Below are 21814 nucleotides of genomic sequence, written 5' to 3'. Positions count from 1 at the left end.
AAAAATAGGAATAAGTATTAAAATAAATTACTATGCTGTGTTGCCCTTTACTCCGTGTGAGAGGGAGGGTTGGTGTGTCACACTCCTCTGACCTCTGTGCTTGCAGTTCAGTTATTCCACAGTCCAGGCGCCTCGCCCTGGCTCCCTCTCAGGACCACCGCCCAGGAATGCGCTCAGACTTGCTGTTCAAAGGAACTGCTTTTGATAGATACCAGATGGATCAAATATCTAGGGCTTAAGAGTAAATAAAGCCATGAAAGGATTAGAAAAATGCTGAGAAATATGTTTTATTTTTAAAGTGGACAGGACCTTTCTAAGTGTAGCAATAAACCAAAAAAGAAAAGACAAACTGAATTACTAAAAAAGCAAAAACTGTCTGTTTGGCAATAACCACCTTAAGCAATTTCAAAAGACAAATTATAAACTGGGAAACAGCATTTATGTAGCTCATTAGCAAAGGGCTGGTTTCTTTTACATATAAAAAGTTCCTACAGCCGAAACCGGTTTGGCTCAGTGGATAGAGCGTCAGCCTGCGGACTGAAAGGTCCCAGGTTCGATTCCGGTCAAGGGCATGTACCTGGGTTGCGGGCACATCCCCAGTAGGAGATGTGCAGGAGGCAGCTGGTCGATGTTTCTCTCTCATCGATGTTTCTAACTATCTCTCTCCCTTCCTCTCTGTAAAAAATCAATAAAATATATTAAAAAAAAAAAAAAAAAGTTCCTACAAATCGATACAAAAAATGAAATAAAGTAAAACCCAGTTTAAAAAAATGAGCGATATATACAAACATGCAGTTCTCAGGAGAGAGCGTGTCGTGGCCCTGGGATGTGACAAGACGCCCAGCCTCATCCTAACAAAGGAGACTGTCCCGCTGGCGAAGGTGGGACACCTCGTCACTGTTGGGAGGACGCCGGGCACAGGCGCTCTCCACGTGTCTGTGGGAGTGCCAGGCCACAGCTCTTGCAGAGGGCAGTTTGGGCATATCTGTTCCACTTACAGAAGCACAAACCCTTTCACCCAGCGATCTCACTTTTGAGAACTCGCCCTAAAGCTGTGCTACACACGTACAGGATGGTGGATACATGGTCACTCATGGGGCACTGCCGATAGGAACAGCCCACATGCCCACGGGGACATTGGGCCGAAAATCGTGCTGCATCCAACAGTGGGCTGCTCACAGCCGAGACTACAAGCCGTGTGCCCCGACCCAGGTCCTGGACACACCACGCGGCTAAGCACCATGGGAAGCAGTATGCACACGGGACCTCTGTGTGACAGAGACAGCGTCCTGGTTCCATGCTGGCTGGGCCGTGTCTGAAGTGTCTTTGGAAGGGCGCTGAGAAACTGCAACGCCCGGCCAGGTGGCTCCATTAGCTGGAGTGTCATCCTATACACGAAAGTTTGCGGGTTTGACTCCTGGTCAGGGCGCAAACTTAGGTTGTGGATTTGATCCCCCGTCGGGGCACGTACGGGAGGCAACCGATCAATGTTTCTCTCTCACATCGATGTTTCTCTATCTCTCAGTGAAAACATACCCTTGGGTGAGGATTACAAAAAGGAAGCTGGGGATTGTTTATCGTTTGCCTGTTTGTTCCTTCTGCATTTTGAACTTTGGGAATATACTACCTCTTTTAGAATTAAAATTTAACCCAAAAAAGGGAATTATTTTTCTGAAAGCATATAAACCAGTGGTTCTCAACATTCCTAATGCCGCGACCCTTTAATACAGTTCCTCATGTTGTGGTGACCCCCAACCATAAAATTATTTTCGTTGCTACTTCATAACTGTAATTTTGCTACTGTTATGAATCATAATATAAATATCTGATATGCGGGATGTATTTTCATTGTTACAAATTGAACATAATTAAAGCCTAGTGATTAATCACAAAAACAATATGTAATTATATATGTGTTTTCCGATGATCTTAGGCGACCCCTGTGAAAGGGTTGTTCAACCCCCAAAGGGGTCGCGACCCACAGGTTGAGAACCGCTGATATAAACTGTACAGTGAAGAGACCCTTAACTTGTTATTTGACAGTGATTGTGGATTACTTCTGTTTTAAAAAATCAACAGCAAAAATATATCCTTCTGTAAAGAGATTTGTTTATGCGAGTTATTCCTCTTTATTTGTGTTTTACATGACAGGACACTGTGCCCTCAGGTGCTCACTCTCTAAGAGTCCCTTTCACAGCTGGTTTACAGGCGCCATCTCCTGTGGGTTTCACTGCACTGGCTGCTGGGCATCCGGGGTCACGAGACCAAGGCCGCAGGTCTAGCTCTTCATCCCCTGCTGCCTCAGACCAGAGCCCCTCCTGCAGGGACTTGCTAGCTCCGTGCAGTCCCACAGCAGTGCTCTCTGGCTAAGAATTCATGCGCACCCTCTACCCGAGCCCTCCACATACGAGTGCCCTCCCTTCCTTAGCTCTGCGCAAGCAGCTTTACTTTCCACTCTTACCACTACAATATGTGTGCATAACCCTTCATGTCCTGTGCTGGTGAGGTGAGGAGGAAGGTCTCATTTCTTACTCTATGACGTTTAGAAGTGTTAGGGATACTTAAGAGAGCTGTCTGGAGTCGTAAGGAAAGTATGTAGTTTACAAAGCGATCCTCAGTCATTCTAGTGCCCACCTGCTGGCACACCTGGTTATTACAGCCTTACTGACTGCGTTCCCTGTGCTGGCACTGTTTCCTAACTGTCAGTTTGTACTTCTTAACCCTTCACCTTTTTCACCCAGACCCAACCCCCCTCCCATCTGGCAGCCCTCAGATTGTGCTCTGTGTCTATGAGTCAGTTGCTGTTTGTTTGTTTGTTTTGTTCTTTAGATTTCACATATCAGTGAAACCATATGGTATTGCCCTAGCCGGTTTGGCTCAGAGGCTAGAGCGTTGGCCTGCAGGCGGAAGGGGTCCGAGTTCAATTCTGGTCAGGGGCTCATGCCCAGGTTGCAGGCTCGCTCACCATTTGGGGGCGTGCAGGAGGCAGCCCATCAGTGATTCTCTCTCATCATTGGAGTTTCTATCTCTTGCTCCCTCTCCTTTCCTCTCTGAAATCAATAAAAATATTTTTTAATTGTCCTTAAAAAGAGAACATGGTTTTTCTAGTATGTTTTTAGTAAGTTTGGTCCTCTCTTCTTTAGGTGGCCGTCAGACCCAAGAGCAGAGAACCCAGAGGAATGTGATAAACGTGCCTGGAGAAAAGCGTGCTGAGAATGGGGTGAGCAACAGTGACTTGTATTGACATTTTTTAAATGCTTTTTACAAGTACTAATTCATTTCGGTTATATTTTCTTTTTAAAGAATTATTTTTTAGTAGAAATTATTTCTGTTGACTATTTCACAACTTGTTATGCAGTATAAAGAGGCCGTCACTGAGTGGTCTCACCTCCCCACAGCCCGCTGTGCGCCGGGTCACCGCGAGCAGAGCAGTGCCCTCCACGCGTGTCTGGAGCAGCCGCTCTCGCCGTGTGCGTGGGCCATGGCCTGGCCCCTGCCCGGTGGCTCAGCCTCTGGGCTGAGAGGCGAGCAGGCAGCGGGCTTTGTGTCTTCAGTGTGGATGCCGTGAGCTCTCTGTCAGGTTTTGAATGACACTGGCTAGTGGGCTGACGTCTCCACAGCCGCGAGCAGGAGAGGTGCGGAGTTGGCGAGCAGGCCCAGCGCTGGTTAGAGGTGGGCAGTGTGTCTAAGTGGGGGGTTCTTTTTAAGAAATGCCTGGTGTGTGTTGAAAGAATGAGCAGGTAGGGACATTTTCAAAATGGTCTTTCCTGAAAATTGTAGTAATGACTTTTTCAAATAATGTTAAAGCTGGAGAACTGGTTTCTTTTTCCGGCTCTGCCCGTAAGCAGGTGTGTAGTCTTGGACACATGACTTCCTCCAGATTCTGGTAAAGAACTTGGGTCTGGAGTGTGAGGGCCGTGTGAGGGCACTGGCCTCAGAACTTTCTAAACGAGCTCACTTTGAGCAAGTCACCTTGCCCCTCTACTTTCCAACTTACTTGTATCACATTGCTGTTTAGTAATTTTATTGTGTACCGTTTTGGCTTTTTGTTGTTGTTAATCCTCACCCAAGGATATTTTTCCATCAATTTTTTTTAGAGTGGAGAGGAGGGGGAGAGACAGAGAGAGAGAAACATCAATGTGGGAGAGACACAATGATTGGTTGCCTCCCGCACGTACCCTGACCAGGGCTGGGGAGCGAGCCTGCAACCGAGTACGTGCACTTGACCGGAATCAGTCCGGGACCTTTAGTCCCTAGGCCGATGTTCTGTCCACTGAGCCAAACTGGCGAGGGCCCATTGTGGCTTTAAATGATATGTTTAACCTCTGTTTCTCTGTGCTGTCAACTCTAAATCATATCCCTGGATCCCCCCCCTCCCCCGACCCGTCTCCCCTGCCCACCTACTTCCAGCTCTTGTACCTGTCCCTCCGTGTTGCCCACCTACTTCCAGCTCTTGTACCTGTCCCTCCGTGTTGCCCACCTACTTCCAGCTCTTGTACCTGTCCCTCCGTGTTGCCAAGGCTGGTGATGTGTGTGAGCTTATCTGACTACAGTGAAGCCCTTTCTCCTTTGTCTGTAGTTGGTTATAAGTTGAAGCCCACTTTAGATTTGGCAGCCATCCACGCAGAGCCAGGTGACATGCTAGGTTGTATTTTCTTCTCTGTGGTTCCACCCTCCCAACCCTGTGCTGCTCAGGAGAACTGTCCTAATGTCGATGATGGATTCTCCTCCCTTACCCTTCAGTTCCTGAAGGTCTTTCGTCAGACCCTCTTGTCAGTCTGCCACAGGACATACTTGTCCAAATGGGGTCCCTGTGCGTCTGCAGGCATGCGCTTCAGGAAGCCTTGAGAGAAAAAGGCCCAGACCCTGTCAGTAGAACTTGTGATTCAGGGGGTCTGGGTGGGACCTGGAAAACTCCCCAGAGGGCTCTCTTATCCACCGAGTGTGGGACCCCCGGCCCCCAGTGCCATATGCATTCAGAACTTTTGTCCAACAGAATTTTGAAGATCCTGTTGAGTTCTGAGATCTCCCTGAAGTTCAGGGGAGGTGAAATAAGTTCATCAAATAGGCTTCGTGTGAGGCGGGGTGTGCACATGTGTGATGAGGGGAAGGCCCAAAGGAGAGGGTCCCGGGGTGTAAGGCGGGGAATTCTGAGGTGTGATGGGATGGGAATTCCGTGGTCGTTTCTTGTGGATGAAGTTGTTTCTTGTGAACATGGAGGTCATGTTTACTTTTCAAGATCAACAAACTGAAACCTGAAACCTAAATTAAATGTGTTTGCAGCCTTTATGTGACTTGTAATTAGAGGGCGAGTCTACAGGTATACCTTAGTGCTGGGAGCATTACATCAAAGGTGTTACGTATTTTATGGCCTCACACCTGCCTTTTAAGCCTAATAATACACTCCCTCTGTAAAGCACGTTATTGTCTACAGAGCACTTTTTTGTGCACTTTTAAAGTTAATGTGGTATTCAAAACGTCTTTCTCCAGGATATTTTTGTGCATACCCTGGCTATAGAGACATGGCACATGGAACCTTGTAGCCTTGTGGGTGGACAGCAGCTGGGAACGGATCAATTGACAGCTGAGAGAGGCGGGTGTGTGCTGGGAAGAGGACAGGGTGCTGCTTTGCAGTGATTCATGCCCGTGACCAGCTGATCAGCCAGGAGGCTGGGGAAGTTCTGCTCTGAACATGGCAGGTCCACAAGTCAAGTCGTCCGAGAAATAAAGGCCCAACCCCCTGGCAGAAGTCTGGTGGGCCCGGAAAACTCTCCGTGCGACTGTTTCCTGCTGGGTTTGGGACCCCCAGGCCACGTGCACACGTTGTCATGTGCACCCAGAGCTCCAGTTGTCCAACAGAATTTTGAAGCTCTGGTTTGACCTTGTCTATAAAGGCAAGTTGACTTGCTCCCATTGTCTAGGCCTGTTTTGGGCGTCCAAGACCACCCCATGCCACTGCTTTACTAGGACTCACGGGGCTCGGGATAGTCGTCCTCCTGGCTGTGACTTTCTGCAGTGGGGAGGGCACGCGCAGGTCCACGCAGGGAGAAGGCACACGGGCGAAGCCTGGGGGAAATGAAGCCAGGCTTCCGGAGTCCTCTCCCAGTGGAGCCGCACAGGAAGTGCTTAATTCCGCAGCAGTGAGCTGTGACAACGTGTGCAATGATGTCACCAGGACGCTCATTGGAGGGGCCAGGGCCCAGGGATTTTACTGGGAGCTGCTCATATAGGCAGCCTCTATCTAGAACAGGGGTGAGGACCCTCTGGCCTGCGGGCCATGCAGGCTCATGAAATCATTTGGTCTGGCCTTGCCAAGGCATTAGGGGTTAGTTAATTAAATATTTGACCAAATATAACAGGCTAATTTTTAAGTTGATAACTTTGTATGGCCTGAGAATCTATCTACACAAATAAAAGAGAAACATGCAAAATTGACCATCCCTCCACTATGCCCACCAGCCAGTCAGGGCGATATGCAAATTAACCCAACAGAGATGGCGGTTAATTTGCATACACAGGCGCGCAGCGAAGACTGAAGACAGCGTAGAAGGAAGCCAAGCACTGCAGAAGGGAGTGAAGCGGCGGAGAAGGTAACGGAGCTGAGGCAGCGGACATGGGAGGGAGCGAGGCAGCAGAGAAGGGAGGGAGCGAGGCAGCGGAGAAGGGAGGGAGCGAGGCAGCGGAGAAGGGAGGGAGCGAGGCAGCGGAGACAGGAGGGAGCGAGGCAGCGGAGAAGGGAGGGAGCGAGGCAGCGGAGACAGGAGGGAGCTGAGGCAGCGGAGAAGGGAGGGAGCGAGGCAGCGGAGAAGGGAACGGAGCTGAGGCAGCGGAGAAGGGAGGGAGCGAGGCAGCGGAGAAGGGAACGGAGCTGAGGCAGCGGAGACAGGAGGGAGCGAGGCAGCGGAGAAGGGAACGGAGCTGAGGCAGCGGAGAAGGGAACAGAGCTGAGGCAGTGGAGAAGGGAGGGAGCGAGGCAGCGGAGAAGCCTCGGCGGGCTTCGCTCCCTTCTCTGCTTCGCTCTGGCCTCAGGAAGCCCTATTCTTGCAGGAATAGGCCCGAGGAAGTCCTATTCTTACAGAAATCTTCCTGCAACGGGCCTCTAGTATATATATAAAAGCCTAAACAACTGTTCAACTGGTAGCTATGATGTGCACTGACCACCAGGAGGCAGACACTGAACACACAGGCATGGAAACATGGAATAGACTGATGAGTCTCAGAGGGAAGGGGGAGGGCGGGAAGAGATTAACCAAAGATCTTATATGCATACTAGAGGCCCAGTGCACAGATTTGTGCACCAGTGGGGTCCCTTGGCCTGGCTTGCGGGGATCAGGCCGAAACCGGCAGTCCGACATCCCCCGAGGGGTCTTGGATTGCGAGAGGGCGCAGGCCAGGCCGAGGGACCCCACTGGTGCACGAATCCGGCCTCTAGTGATATAATAAATATCCAAATGACCCTTGGTAGAAAAAAGGTTCATCACCCCTGATCTAGAAAGTACCAAAACTCCAGACTCCCAGAAGGAAAGCAGGCGTTTAACACAAATCATATTATTTACACAAATCGTTTAGGTGCAGTGAGCCATTCTCCCCCTCCTCCTCTTCCTCTTCTTCCTCCTCCTCCTCCATTCTTAATAGTTCTGGGAATGGTGGGAACCCTCTCAAATTTCAAGTGCCCAGGGGTCAACCAGGAGCCAGCCTTGCAGGCAGGGCTCTCTCAGACTAGCCGTCTTGGGCGGCGCTGGTGTGAACTCTCCTGAGCAGCACTGCTTCCCTTGGGTGTTCAGGAAGCCCCCTTTTCCTGTCCTCAGGCAGCCAGGCCAAACCTGAGCACTTTCTGCTCAAATCCTATACGCCAGTTAGTGGCCAGGGTCAGTTGGTCCTGCCTCCTGTTTTCATTTAAGAGCTTTATAGTTTTAGCTCTGACATTAGGTCTGTGATTTATTTTTAGTTATTTTTTGTATACGGTGTGATGTAGGGTCCAAATCCATTCTTTCACATGCAAATGTCCAGTTATCCTAGCCCCGTTCAATGAAAAGACTGTTCTCTGTTCATTGCATTGTCTTGGCACCTTTGTTCAAACAGTTGGCAATAAGGTCAGAGTTCTTTCTGGAAGCATTTATTATTGACATGGTCACTCAGTCCCCCTGTTTTCCATATGGTACCCAGGACTCATCGGTGCCCATGGTCTCCCGGGCCAGGTAAAGTTTCAGTTGTCCAGAGAATTGCTTCTAGACTTTTGCCCGGCTGTGGCCCGGAGCGAGGAGCTGGGGAGGCCGTCCAGGAACTCCACCGTGTCTTCAGTGCCTGTCACTCGCTCGGCCTGTTCTAGGCGCCCTCCACTTCCCTTCTCTTTCCAGGGGCACATGGTGCTGTCAGTCCCAATCCTTTGAAGATTCTGTGATGTAAGTGGGCCATTTATCCAATTTCCTGTTTCTAGCTGAGGATTGTCTCAGACCTACTAGGTCAATTCCTTCTCATCCATTCTCTTTCAAGCTTCTAACAGTGTTGTCTCCACTCCTGCTATTCCTGTGTGTATTGTGGTTTCACATTATTTGATGTTAAAAATTCCTTTCTGTCATTTAGTGGAGTTTTGTTATTTAATAAAATTAGGATCAACGAATCCTCCATTTTGAGCAGAATTAGGTGTGGCTTTCTTTTCATTTCTCCTGTGGGGAATTGTTGAATTTACTGATTCTGAGGACTGGCCTCTGTCAACAATTCTGGAAGATTCCCAGTCGTCTCTACAGATGTTCTTCCACATTCTTCTGTTTTCTTCTCCCGGAACTCGGTGAAGCACGTATGTCTTTCATTTTATTATCCTCATCTCTTCATCTCTTCTTCATGCTTTACTTTCTTTGTCTCTGCACTGTGTTCTGGATAACTCCGCACCTTCCAGTGGACGCGCTCTGTCTGTCACTGTGCTTATGTGGCTGTGTAGCCATATAATGTGCTTTTAATGTTATGTGTGATGGAAAGGCAGGACACAGCCTGGAAGAGCCTACCTGCAAATCCCATACCTGACAAAGGACTAGTTTCCAGAATATGCAAAGACTCTCAAACTGAATAATAAGAAAACAATAGTTTTAAGATAAAAGGGCAGAAGATTTGGATTGATGCGTTACCAAAGGAAATATGAATGTCAGATAAGCACATGGGAAGGTGTTCAACATTCGTCTTTAGGAAAAGGCAAATCGGGAGCACCGTGAGGCCCACTGTTGTCTGTTGGAACGCCTGAACTAAAAGGCCCGATCATCACAGGGGTGGGCGAGACTGTGGAACCCTCGTGCGCTGCTCTTGGGAATGGTCTGGTCTGGGAAACAGCTGGGCAATGTTTTTCAAACTTGAACATAATAATTCCATTATATGACCCAGTAGTTCTACTCCTAAGGATGTACCTAAGAGAAAGGAGAGCAGGTGTCAGCGCAGACTTGCACCTGCCCATGGCAGCTTGATTCGCGGAAGCCGGAGTCTGGAGAAAGCCCTGATGTCTGTCAACAAGTGAATGGACAAACCGCCACGATCTGTCCATACAGGGAAATATTACTGAACAGTAAAAGGAATAAACCACAGACCCCCACTACCGTGTGGAGGAATCTCAATCGTTTGCTGAAAGAAAGAAGCCAGACAATAATAGCACATGCTCCGTGGTTCCATTTAGTGGGATTCTAGGAAGTGCAAACTAATTTCTGATAACTGACGGTGGAAGGGGTGCCAGGAGGTGTGGGAGGAAGGGAGCCCCAGGGCTTTTGGCAGGTAACAGGTTTGTTCATTTTCCTGATTGTGTATATGTTTGTGAAAACGTCAGGTTGTACACTTTACTATAGATGTGTGCAGCTTTTAGGTCAATTGTACCACAATAAAGTGGTCTTTAAATTCATTAAAATTTTCAGTTCTAGACGTTATAGTTCACACTTTTCCACCTCTTTTTGGTTACTCCTTGCTGATGCTTTAAGCTTTCTTATATTTTTTAAGCACAGTAAACATAGTTATTCTGTAACTAATATCTTCATATTTGCATGTGTGACTGCTGCTGGCTTTTAGTCATGGTGCCTTGGTCACGTGTGTTTTACTTTTGGACAATGAACTGCTCATTTTCCTGGCACTTGACCTGTGAGCAGTTTTGAGTCCCGGATGAAGGTGGGATTTCCTGGAGGTTTGCATGTGCCCTGGTCAGTACTGTGCACGCAGACAGGCTCACTGCGGTCCCCTCTGCGGGCCGAGCAGCTCGCGTGAGGGGTCTAGTGGTGGCAGATGCTAGGGAGCTGCCCCTCCTCACTCATTCACTGTCACACTGAGGCTCTAGCACCTGGGCCCTGAATGTCTGTGGGCATCTCCTGTTGAACTCGCCACCCTGGCTGATCCTCATTTCTCTTTCTTAAGCCTCCGAGGGGTGAGTCTTCAGGTGGGACAGGCCGTCAGGGCCCAGGCCAGCGTGGTTTCCCTTCGTACCCAGAGCTTTTGCTGTCTCCTTATGCTTGACCATTTTTTATCTAAAAAACAGCATTTTAATATGATTCAGACTAGCAATAAATCAATAAGTGTTTACCTTTTAATAAGGACACAGTAAATGGCTGTTGGGCCAGCCAGTGTGGCTTAATTGTTGAGTGTCAACCTATGAACCAGGAGGTCACAGTTGGATTCCTGGTCAGGGTACATGCCTGGGTTGTGGGCTCAATCCCCAGTAGGGGATGTGCAGGAGGCAGCTGATCAGTGATTTCTTTCATCACTGATGTTTCTATCGCTCTCTCCCTCTTCCTTTCTCTCTGAAAACAATAAAAATATATTTTAAAAAATAAGTAAATAAATGGCTGTTGGTTAGGATCAATACTATGTGCCTCAGCTGGGCCCTGTAAGAAGTCTGGGAGGGCAGTGCCCCCTGTGAAGTGGAAAGGTGCCCACTTGCTGCGGGTTATGGTCCTGACTGCTGTACCTACACTGACTGCGAGACTCGGCTTTCTCGTCTGAGAAACAAGTGGTGTTCCTCACAGGGTTTCGTAAGCATCAGACCAACTGCGGTAACTGTACACGCAGGTATATGCGAGTGTCTGACATCCTGTGGCAAGTGCTCATGACATGTTGAATCTCTAGAATCCAGAATTTGTTAAAATGACGGAGTTCTCTCCCATCTCTGGAAGTGATGTCAGATCCTGAGTGTCAGAACAATTGTATGAGAGGTTCCCTAAAGGATCAGGAAAGCCGTAGGAAGCAGATGGCATTGTGACCAGATCTCCAGGATCGGTAGAGTTAGAGAGGGGGGAAGGGCGTTGTAGACTGAGGGAAGCTAAGGAAGTGCTGGCTCTGGGATGGAGAGGCGAGCCCTGAGCCCTGAGCTGTAGCCGGTTGTGCGGTTGTGCGGGGGCAAGGCAGGCTCCAGTCAGAGGGGATGCTGGTGCCCGGAGCAGAAGTAGGGAGTTTCGGGAGGAGGCCAGGTTGGAAGGAGAGGGAGGAGTCTGGTTTTACACATGCGGAGGTTGAGGCCCTGCACGCAGGCAGAGCATCCACACAAGAATGTGAACTTGGCCACGAGAACTGGACCTAGAGTCCTTGCAGGGTGGGGAACCTTTTCCTGTCCAGGGCCATTGGATGTTTGTAACATCACTCAGGGCCGTACAGAACGTTTCTCTTAAAACTTAGCCTGCTCTATGTGGTCAGGCATTAATGAGCTCACCGCTGATGCCGTGGCAGGACCTGACCAAATGATTTCATGGGCCTCATTCGGCCCGCAGGCCAGACATTCCCCACCCCTGCTCTAGAGACCAGACTGGCTCGACTCACCGCCGGCTCAAGTGTGCTCTCCCTAGACGCCGAGCACAAAAGAAAATGAGTAGGACAGGCTGTTCAACTACAGCACGTCACCTCCCTGACCTGAGGGCGTAGGGAACTTATTCCCCCCGAATAATATTACAGTAACCATGTTGTCTATTAAAGCCAAAGATGACTTACTTGGTTGAGTATTAAAATCTACAGTTTATCGGGATAAGAGCTGGCATCTGAAGTGACCCATCACCCAGGTGGTGTTTCATTGCCCACAAAACCCACTAGTCCAGTGGTTCTCAACCTTCTGGCCCTTTAAAACAGTTCCTCATGTTGTGACCCAACCATAAAATTATTTTCGTTGCTACTTCATAACTGTAATGTTGCTACTGTGATGAATCGTCATGTAAATATCTGATATGCAGGATGGTCTTAGGCGACCCCTGTGAAAGGGTCGTTCGACCGCCAAAGGGGTCACGACCCACAGGTTGAGAACTGCTGCACTAGTCTCTTCTGTTAACTGACTACCAAGGAACATATGCTAGGCATTGAGGGGACAATTGCATTTGTAGCTAAAACCTCTTTTGGTTGCACTGTAACCTAGCTCTCTTAAACATACGCTCATAGACATTCATAAACATCTTCTCTTCTTTGGATTCTGACAGTGCTGTTGGGAATAACAACCAAATACGTGTAAGGAGTGAATAATAGAAGGGTAAATGGTAGAGGTAGATAGAGTCTTGATGAGACTTCACAGTAAATGGGTACAGTGGTTTCTAAGGATGTCTGCAATTCTTTGACATGCCTCTCTTCAAAAGATGGAGCCTGTTCCCCTCCTCCCAGACTTAGCGACTTGCTCCTACCAGATAGAAGGTGGAGAGAGTGACACCCTGCGGCTCTGAGCCTAGTTCACAGGGGAGGGAGCTTCCCGTCCGTCCGTCGGTCCCCCCCCCCCCCCCCCCCCCCACGCGCTCTGGGATTGCTGGCTCTGGGGAAACCAGCCACCACGCCCTGAGAACACTCAGGCAGGCCCTGTGAAGAGGCCCCCCCACCCACCCACCGGGAGGACCCGAGGCCTCCCCGCAGCAGCCAGCCCCCGCGGGCGCCCTGTGAGTGAGCCACCCGGGAGCAGGTCCTCTGCCCCGCAGGCTTCCGATGGCCACAGCCCGGGCTGACGCTGGACTCGACCGACCCCGTGAGAAATCTCAAGCTGAAACCGCCCAGCTGAGCTGCCCCTGAATCTCCCGCCCACAGGAATGGAGAGCCAGGACGCACATTCAAGTGGCCGGGTTTAGTGTGATCTGTTACTCAGCAATAGAAAACTCGTGCACATGCCTGGCCTGTGAGCACGGCAAGGTGGGCTGCCGATTCACAAATATAAAATATTTCGGTGAAACAGGGAGGAGTGCTGGGTACGTAATAAACAGCACGGCGGTGAGGCTGGGAGCTAGCATGTCATGTCAGGAACGCCTGTTCTTTGCCCATGGAGGAACAGGAGGCTCATGGGAGACATGGGAGGCGGGGGGTACAATGGAAGGGTTCTTTGGGATGACCTCGAAATGAAAGTTTTTGTTTTTGCATCATTCTCCAGTTTTTCAGCTTTTAGGGAGTTGCACTCAAAATTACGGATAGGAACACTTCTTTAGGATGACAAAGCTAAACAAGAGAGCACTTCAGAACAGGCAGAGGTGGCCCACGCGCACCATAGACCAGAGGGTCGCAGAGGACGCCCCTCCTCCGTCCCAGGCCCGTGTGCTCACACACCACCGGACTCGTCCAAACATGGCGTGCACTTCGGCGGTGCCGGAGCCCGTTCTGACGGGGAGCAGTAGGGTTGCGAGAACTGGTGACTGTGTATTGACCTGAAACTGTAATGTCAAAGTAATCACTTCTATAGAGCATTATTTAGTGTGTTTTTGGATGAGTCCTTAAACAAAAACAAAGCCGTTGTCTGGAAGAGGGCATGATTCTTCAAGAGCCGTGGCAGTGGAGGGCCATTAACTGAACCAGAGCCTGCGCAAGTGAGGAGTGTGTTTCACAGCAAGAGGGAGGCTTGGCGGGGGTTCCGGTAGCACAGGGGATGGAGGTAGAACTCGGGCCTCTTGTTCATGTTGGGAAAGACCAGCCTCTACAAGCACACATCACTACTGCTCAGGCTGGGAGGCGCGTGTGCATTGCATCATTCTACAGTGATTGTTCTGAGGGACTTTATTACATGTTTCTAATCACTGAAATGCTGTACCACCAGTTTCAAATTATATTTAAAACATTACCTGGGGAGACAAAAATACATTTTATTAAAGCCATGTCATCAGCTGGCTTGTGATCTAAAGTTTTCAACCGTAATTATCAAGTGAGTTGTTTCTTAATATCTTTTAGAAATCTAGTTCTTATCACCTGTTTTTTAAAACAGACTTTATTTTGTTAGCTTTATGACTCATGACTCATACACATAATTAGTACAAATGAGACATTAACCTGGGAAACGAGCCTCCTGTTCATCTAACTTTTGGCAAAGGTGGGCTTAGCTTCTTTATTGAAAATCAAGTCACAGTACATTTGGGGCTGATAGCTTGATTTTGGACATTTTATGCTTACTTTTTTCATTACTTACCAAAATACCATTTATATGGAATCCTCTCTTTGCCAAGAGGTTAACATTTTATTTAAAAAGAGGATAGCCCTAACATGTTTGGCTCAGTGGATAGAGCGTCAGCCTGCGGACTCAGGGGTCTCAGGTTCGATTCCGGTCAAGGGCATGTACCTTGGTTGCGGGCACATCCCCAGTGGGGAGTGTGCAGGAGGCAGCTGATCAATGTTTCTCTCTCATCGATGTTTCTAACTCTCTATCCCTCTCCCTTCCTCTCTGTAAAAAATTAATAAAATTTTTTTTTTTTTAAAAAAGAGGATAATTAAACTTTGAACAAGTGTTGGCAAGATGTGGAGAAGTGAGGACTGTCATGTTGTTCGTGGGAGTGAAATGACCTTCACTTTGGCAAACAGTCTGGCCGGTTCTGTGCGCCTACTGCACAGCCTGCCTGCTCCTCGTCCTGGTGCGGACCACCCGGAGTCCACGCAGCTGTAGGAAGGAGTGCTGGCTGGTACGTGGGACAATGTAGGCAAATCTATAAGAAGCCAGACCCCAAGAGTACATTGAAGGGCCCTTTCTGAGAATTCCAGAGCAAACGGGCTGGGCCGTCCTGCAGAGCAACAACCCCCAGACCAGGGGTTGGGTTGAGGGTCAGTAGGACACTTTCTGGGATCATGAAAATGTCCTGTATCTCGGTGGGGTGGTGGCTACACTGTGAGTTTGAAAACGTGCTACCACATTGGAGTGTGATCCGGGCATGGGCGAAGGGTAAGGAAGTATTGAGTCACTTGCAAATCCATTCACCCAGTCATATTAAGCATTAATCTTTCAACATTAATCATTGATCATTGGTCATTGGTCGGAGGCTGTGGCAGGCATTGGGCCAGGTGCTAAGGCTGCGATGAGCGAGGACTGTGGGAGTCTGGTGGGCTCTCAGTAGCTAGAGCCACTGGTGTAAGTGCTCTGTTAGGTTAGTACTTTGTATGTGAAAGTATTGCGAGTTGGAGGAATGAAGTCCCTTAGCGTGTCCACAAGTAGATTTGTGCAAGTTTGAAGAAAGAAGGGGATGAGCCCTAGCTGGTTTGGCTCAGTGGATAGAGCATCGGCCTGCAGACTGAAGGGTCCCGGGTTCGATTCTCATCAAGGACACATGCGCAAGTTGTGGGCTCGATCCCCAGTAGGGGTGTGCAGGAGGCAGCCGATCAATGATTCTCTCTCATCATTGATGTTTCTATCTCTCTCTCCCTCTCGCTTCCTCTCTGAAATATATACATATATATACACCAGAGGCTCAGTACATGAAATTCGTGCACTGGGTGGGGAGTGTCCCTCAACCTGGCCTGCACCCTCTCCAATCTGGGACCCCTCGGACATCCCTCTCACAATCTAGGACCGCTGGCTCCTAACCGCTTGCCTGCCTGCCAGCCTGATCGCCCCCTAACTGCTCCCCTGCTGGCCTGATTGCCCCCAACTGCCCTCCCCTGATGGCCTGATTGCCCCCAACTGCCCTCCCCTGATGTCCTTATCACCCGATCGCCCACAACTGCCCTCCCCTGCCAGCCTGATCACCCACAACTGCCCCTCCCCTGCCGTGACCTCCTCGCGCAGTGGTGGGGACACTGGGACTGGCTTTCTCTGCGCAGCGCATAACCGCGGGACCCCCAGGCCTCACCGTGAGGAACAGCCGCCCGGGCCCTGCCTCCACTTTGCATGCGGCCATCTTGTGGTGATGAGCGAGGGCGTACACCACCTAGGCTTTTATTATATGGAATATTTATTTATTTTTAAGGGGGATGATATGACCAGATAAGTGATTATGGGGGTGGAGGGGCTTCTGGTTGGGGGGAGTTGGTTAGACCCGGAGATGGGTGGCTATATTTGCCATGGAGAGTGGGTGCTGTCAGGGCGAGGCTGGGAGCATCAGTACTCTCCCTGGGACCCAGAGGTGGAGAACGTCGGCCTGGGGGACCCTGCGCCCTGTGGGGAGGACCTTGGGGCCAGCAGAGGGCCAGTGTGCATGGAACCTGCGCTGTCGCTGGGAGGATTTTTTTGCTGATTTACTGGGCTTGGGCGTGGCTTGTCTGCTCTGTGACCGGACTCACACTCACCGGTCACAGATGTGCCCAGGGAACAGGATTTGGTTTCTTCCTATCAGATGTGATGAAAAGAAATCAGCAAGGATTTAGGTCATAGGTTTGTTCGAATAAATCTGGTTGGTGTTGAGAATTTAAAATTGCCCATAACAGGGTTAGTTTTCATGAGGAGGAGGATGCAGGTGATAGGCCCCTCACAGAGGGATCGGATTTGTGTCAAAGGTTTTTGTTTCCTTAGACTCTGAAAGGGCACTGCTCTTTGCTAATGTTCACAATGAACAACTAAGGGAATATGTATTAAAATTTAAGATGTTGCAGGTTTGTTGAATTACTAGTTTGTGGTGCTTGTGTTTTTATAACCTGCTTACAACACAATTAAATTGCACAGGTGTGTCACTTTGCAATAACCCGTTGAGCTGTGCACTGTGATTTATACAGTTTCCTGTATGTCAGATCCACTTCCAATAAAATTGTATTACATACATAACATATAATAGCTGCACTGCTTTATGACAACATGGTGCCTCCTAGTTTTGTACTGAGAAACATGCAGATGACGCAGCACACGCCCAGAGCTCTGGCTTGTTCACAGCTGTAAGTAGCAGAATCCTGGGCAGCTCATTTCTCTCTGTCTCTTCACATTGTTCTTCTAAGCCATTGGTGGGGAAAGGAGACCGAAGAGATAGTCTGTGACTTGTTGAATGGACATAGTTTTTAAGGAGTAAAAGTTCTGAAGGTTTAAAAAAATCACCTTTCGTTGTAAGTGGAACATCTCAGTAGGTGGAAATTAGCAACCGTTTATTAGTGTTAAAACAGAAAGTTTGATGATTCTGCCAGGCGTTTTTGGTAGCATAAACAAATTTCTTTTCAAATGGAAGTTTCTATAACTTGGCTGTTTACAATATCTGGTTTTGAAAAGGGCTTTGGTCCATATTGCTTGCCCAGGATCTTAGCTAAACAGAACAGGGGTCCCAGTTATGACTGTTGAACAAACCCTGATTCCATTCCTGGAGTCAGGAATGTGCTTGAACACTGTGAGGTTTGGGGGAGACAAGTCAGAGGAGCAGGCTGGGACCTCTGTGAAAAAAACAAGAGGGGCCTTGCTGGTGTGGCTCAGTGCCTGAGCACTGACCCATGAACCCGGAGGTCCCGCTCAGGGCACTGCCTGGGTTGCGGGCTCCATCCCCAGTAGGGGGCATGGGCGTGCAGGAGGCAGCGAATCAATGATTCTCTCTCATCATTGATGTTTCTCTCTCTCCCTCTCCCTACCTCTCTAAAATCAATAAAAATATATATTTTTAAAAAAGAATACAGGAGGGAAAGACAAGTATCACATGATCTCACTCATATGTGGAATCTAATGAACAAAATAAACTAATGAACGAAATAGAACCAGAGACATGGAAGCATGCAACAGACGGATGTATTTCAGGGGGGAGGGGGCAGAGATTAACCAGAGAACTTATATGCATATATGCATAACCCATGGACACAGACAGTAGAGTGGTGAAGGCCTAGGGAGCAGGGTTGGGGGGACAGGGTGAGAGGGGTTAATGGGGGGGAGGGGGCATCTGTAATACTTTCAACAATAAAGATAAATTTTAAAAAATATAAGAGGGCGGAAAGTAAGAGCACAATGGGCTCAGAAGTAGAAAGTGGAGGTCTGAGGCAGGACAGTGCGCACGCCTGGTTAGCAGCAGCGGGGGTTGGAGGGACGCAGGCCTGGCCAGAATCAGCCCTGGGCATGTCCCTTTCCCTTCCCACCACACAGATCTAGCGCAGCAGGCTCGCAGGCACGCAGGGCACAGGGCGTGCTGAGCGGGGAGGTGCTGTGCGGAGGCCCGGGACAAGGGCTCCGTATCCTGCTCTGCCTGTGGGCGCCACCTGCCCGGCTGCTTGCCTCAGCTCCTGTGCTGGCGTTCTCATCTGTAGGATGGGGATATGCTAGTCCCCACCTGATATGCTGGTGAGGCTTGAGCAGTCGGAGATGACAAGTATGCGGCTTAGGGCGGAGCACCAGGCGAGCGTGTAAACATGGCGGTCTGTCATCGTCTCCAGCAGAGAACGGGCCGCTCTCGGGCTCCGTCAGCTGCCCTCCCCTCCGTGTTACCGTCGGGTGTTCGTTCCCACAGGCATCTGTCTCTAACGGGCCGGTCCCCCTGTAGCGCGGACACAGCTAGTGTCTCGAGCCCAGTGCTGTATGTGACGAAGCTCTCGACTGAGGAGAGCTCTGATGAGAGAACAGGTCGTCTGTGCTCTCCTGACTCTAGGAAGCCCATGTACGCCCCTGATGTGCTTCTGACACCAGGGAAGGGGTCGTGCAGAGGGTTCCAGCTGTGCTCTCTCTGCAGGTGGGGCACCCACGGGTGGAGCTGACCCTCTCAGAGCTCCAAGACATGGCAGCCAGGCAGCAGCAGCAAATCGAAAACCAGCAGCAGATGTTGGTCGCCAAGGTGAGTGTACAGAAGCCGAGGCGGGAAACGGGCAGAAGCGTGTTCTCCAAACGGGTCCTTTAGGTGGGGGTTCCTACGCTCCCAGGTAACTCTCGTCAGCAGGACCAGGCCACACAAGTCTCAGCGCCGTTTCTCTGTCATCTCCTCCCTAACAATAAACACAGGCGTGGCCTCCAGACGAGGAAGGGTGTCAGGGCAGGAGCACTGGACCCTTGACCTGCACACACAGACACGCTGGGAACGATCGACCTTGCCCCGTTGGATAAAATTTAAGGGTGTTTTCCGTGCCGTCTCCTTTTCCCGCTGGGTGTGCTCTCAGCTATGTCGTCGGCCTTGGCATTCTGGAGGAAGCCCGCGTCCGTGACCCCCTGCTGGTCCCGGCCCCGAGGCAGGACACTTGTCATCAGGGCTGCCCTGGCCTGGGCCACGCTCCGAGGCCCCGTTTGGTTGACTGTGGTGAGGGGCACAACGAGCTCTACGTTTGTTGCTGAGACTCTGAAACAGGAGGATTTAAAGTTTTTCCAAACGATGGTTTAGTCATGGATTTTCAAGTGAAAACCAGACCTGTCACCCGTGCCCTCTGGAAACGGCTCGCACTGCGACGAGCGAGGCGTCCTAGCTGCTGAGAGAGCCCGTAGCCTCGCTGCCCGCTCTTCCTGCTCTCTGCCCGAGAGCCCCTTTTTCTCTGTATTCTTTCCCAGTACGGTGGATGTGCAGTATTACACGAGTTCCCAGGGTGCAGCGTAGCAGTTAGACCAGCCGTGGGCAAACTACGGCCCGCGGGCCGGATCCGGCCCGTTTGAAATGAATAAAACAAAACAAAACAAAAGACCGTACCCTTTTATGGAATGATGTTTACTTTGAATTTATATTAGTTCACACAAACACTCCATCCATGCTTTTGTTCCGGCCTCCGGTCCAGTTTAAGAACCCATTGTGGCCCTCGAGTCAAAAAGTTTGCCCACCCCTGGGTTAGACATTTCCATAATCTACACAGTGGTCCCTCTGAGAAGCCTAAGGCCCCCTTGGCACCATAGTTATGATAATGGTATTGACTGTGTTCCCTGTGCTGGTCTTTCCATCCCTGGGACCATTCTTTTTTTAAAATATATATTTTATTGATTTTTTACAGAGAAGAAGGGTCAGGGATAGAGAGTTAGAAATATCAATGAGAGAGAAACATCCATCAGCTGCCTCCTGCACACCCCCTACTGAGGATATGCCCGCAACCAAGGTACATGCCCTTGACTGGAATCGAACCCGGGACCCTTCAGTCCCCAGGCCGATGCTCTATCCACTGAGCCAAACCGGCCAGGGCTCTGGGACCATTCTTAACTACAGTTTGTACTTCTCAGTCCCTTCACTTTTCCACACAGTCCCCCACCCCCTTAGGTGGCAATCGGCAGTCTGTTCTCTGTGTCTCTGAGTCTGTTTCTGTGAAGTGTGTTCGTTTATTGTTTCTTGGATTCCACATAGAACTGAACCTGTAGATTTTCTTAACCATATGTCCAATCCAACTTTTTTCATTTATCGAATGATCTTGTAATTCATTATACTGTCCACTTTTATGTAAATAATAGGTTAAGGTGCACTTGTTCTTAAAAGTTGTCTTACGAAGTTTATTGGACTTATAAGAATAAAAAACAATTAGAAGTTAAATACATTGGAAATATTTCATCTTATTAATAAGATTTCTAAGATGAAATGTACATAGTATTACGTAATTATAATATTTTCTAATTCTACTTTTTATTTCCTTTCCAAATATTGATCCAAGAGTATTATTGTTGAGGAAATTCTTAGGTATTTTCAGGGTGTGAACCGCGAGTTCACGCTGACTTCACATGTGTCAGTGTGTGATGCCTGCACAATCGCACAGGGAGGTTCTGTACATGCATATGGGCCTTGAAGATTAATGCTGACTTATCCTTAAGGTGTGTGTTCAGGTTAATGGGGAAACTACTAAAGTGGATATATTTTACTTTAGGGTTGTCCTGTTCTTGTTTAACTATAAAATGTTCCATTAGCCCTAGCTGGTTTGGCTCAGTGGATGGAGCGTCGGCCTGCGGACTGAAGGGTCCCGGGTTCGATTCCGGTCAAGGGCATGTACCTTGGTTGCGGGCACATCCCCAGTGGGAGTGTGCAGGAGGCAGCTGATCGATGTTTCTGACTCTCTATACCTCTCCTCTCCTCTCTGTGAAAAATCAATAAAATATATTTTTTTAAAAAATGTTCCATTAGTTTTGAAGAAGCTAATCCTAAAGAAAACAAACACTTCCTGGGCTGTGGGGTGTCACTCAGCAAATGAGAGGTTTATCTCTTATTTGATCACTTACCCCTTTTCAGTAGACAGCCCCCTGCTGGCCGCGCCACATCCTGTAGGTGAAAGGGCCTTGGAAGCCATTGCAGCAGAAGCCCTTGGGGCAGCAGGAAGCTGTGGGCTGGCAGACAGGATGGATGATCCGGTGGTGCCTGAGCAGCCCAGGCTGCCTTCTCCGTGCGAGGCTGCCGTGGGAGCACTTGCACGCTGCGTGGTCGGGTGCCGAGCGAAGCCCACGTGCGAATCCCGACTCTCCTCTCACTTCCTCCCGCGCAGTAACCAGTGTTGTGCCGTCTTATGTGCGTGTGGCCCTCGGGCGTGTTCATGGCTTTTTTTGTTAATCCTCACCCGAGGGTATTTTCCCATGACCTTTTAGAGAGAGTGGAAAGGAGGTGTGGGAGAGAGGGAGGGAGAGAGCCACTGACCTCCACCCGCTGGGGCCAGGGATCAAACCCGAGACCCAGGTACAGCTCCCAACTGGAATCAAACCCGAGACCCTTCGGTGCGCGGCCGACGCTCCAACCACTGAGCAACACAGGCCAGGCCCTGGAACATTTCTTTCGTATTTCAATAGGTGATACTGTGGATTGCACTCCAGTTTTTT

At 49.6% G+C, this 21814-nt stretch overlaps 1 protein-coding gene across 4 annotated transcripts in view; it reads left to right on the top strand.

The window, feature by feature from the left end:
• The window catches only part of PPP1R13B (protein phosphatase 1 regulatory subunit 13B), a 77262-nt gene that overhangs the window by 41718 nt on the left and 13730 nt on the right, over positions 1 to 21814 (top strand). For 3 of the 4 annotated variants that reach the window (XM_070411781.1, XM_070411798.1, XM_070411808.1), the window contains 2 exons: positions 3144 to 3220; positions 18789 to 18890. In XM_070411781.1, the coding sequence (XP_070267882.1) occupies positions 3144 to 3220; positions 18789 to 18890 (179 nt within the window). The remainder of the gene's footprint in view (positions 1 to 3143; positions 3221 to 18788; positions 18891 to 21814) is intronic. The other variant, XM_070411789.1, reaches the window with a different exon arrangement.

The sequence above is a fragment of the Myotis yumanensis genome, unplaced genomic scaffold (assembly GCF_028538775.1).
Source record: "Myotis yumanensis isolate MYYU_CA2020_CCGP unplaced genomic scaffold, mMyoYum1.0.hap1 SCAF_1, whole genome shotgun sequence".
NCBI lineage: Eukaryota > Metazoa > Chordata > Mammalia > Chiroptera > Vespertilionidae > Myotis > Myotis yumanensis.
The sequence above is the reverse complement of the archived record's forward strand: the minus strand, read 5'-3'. Positions and strand labels throughout refer to the sequence as shown.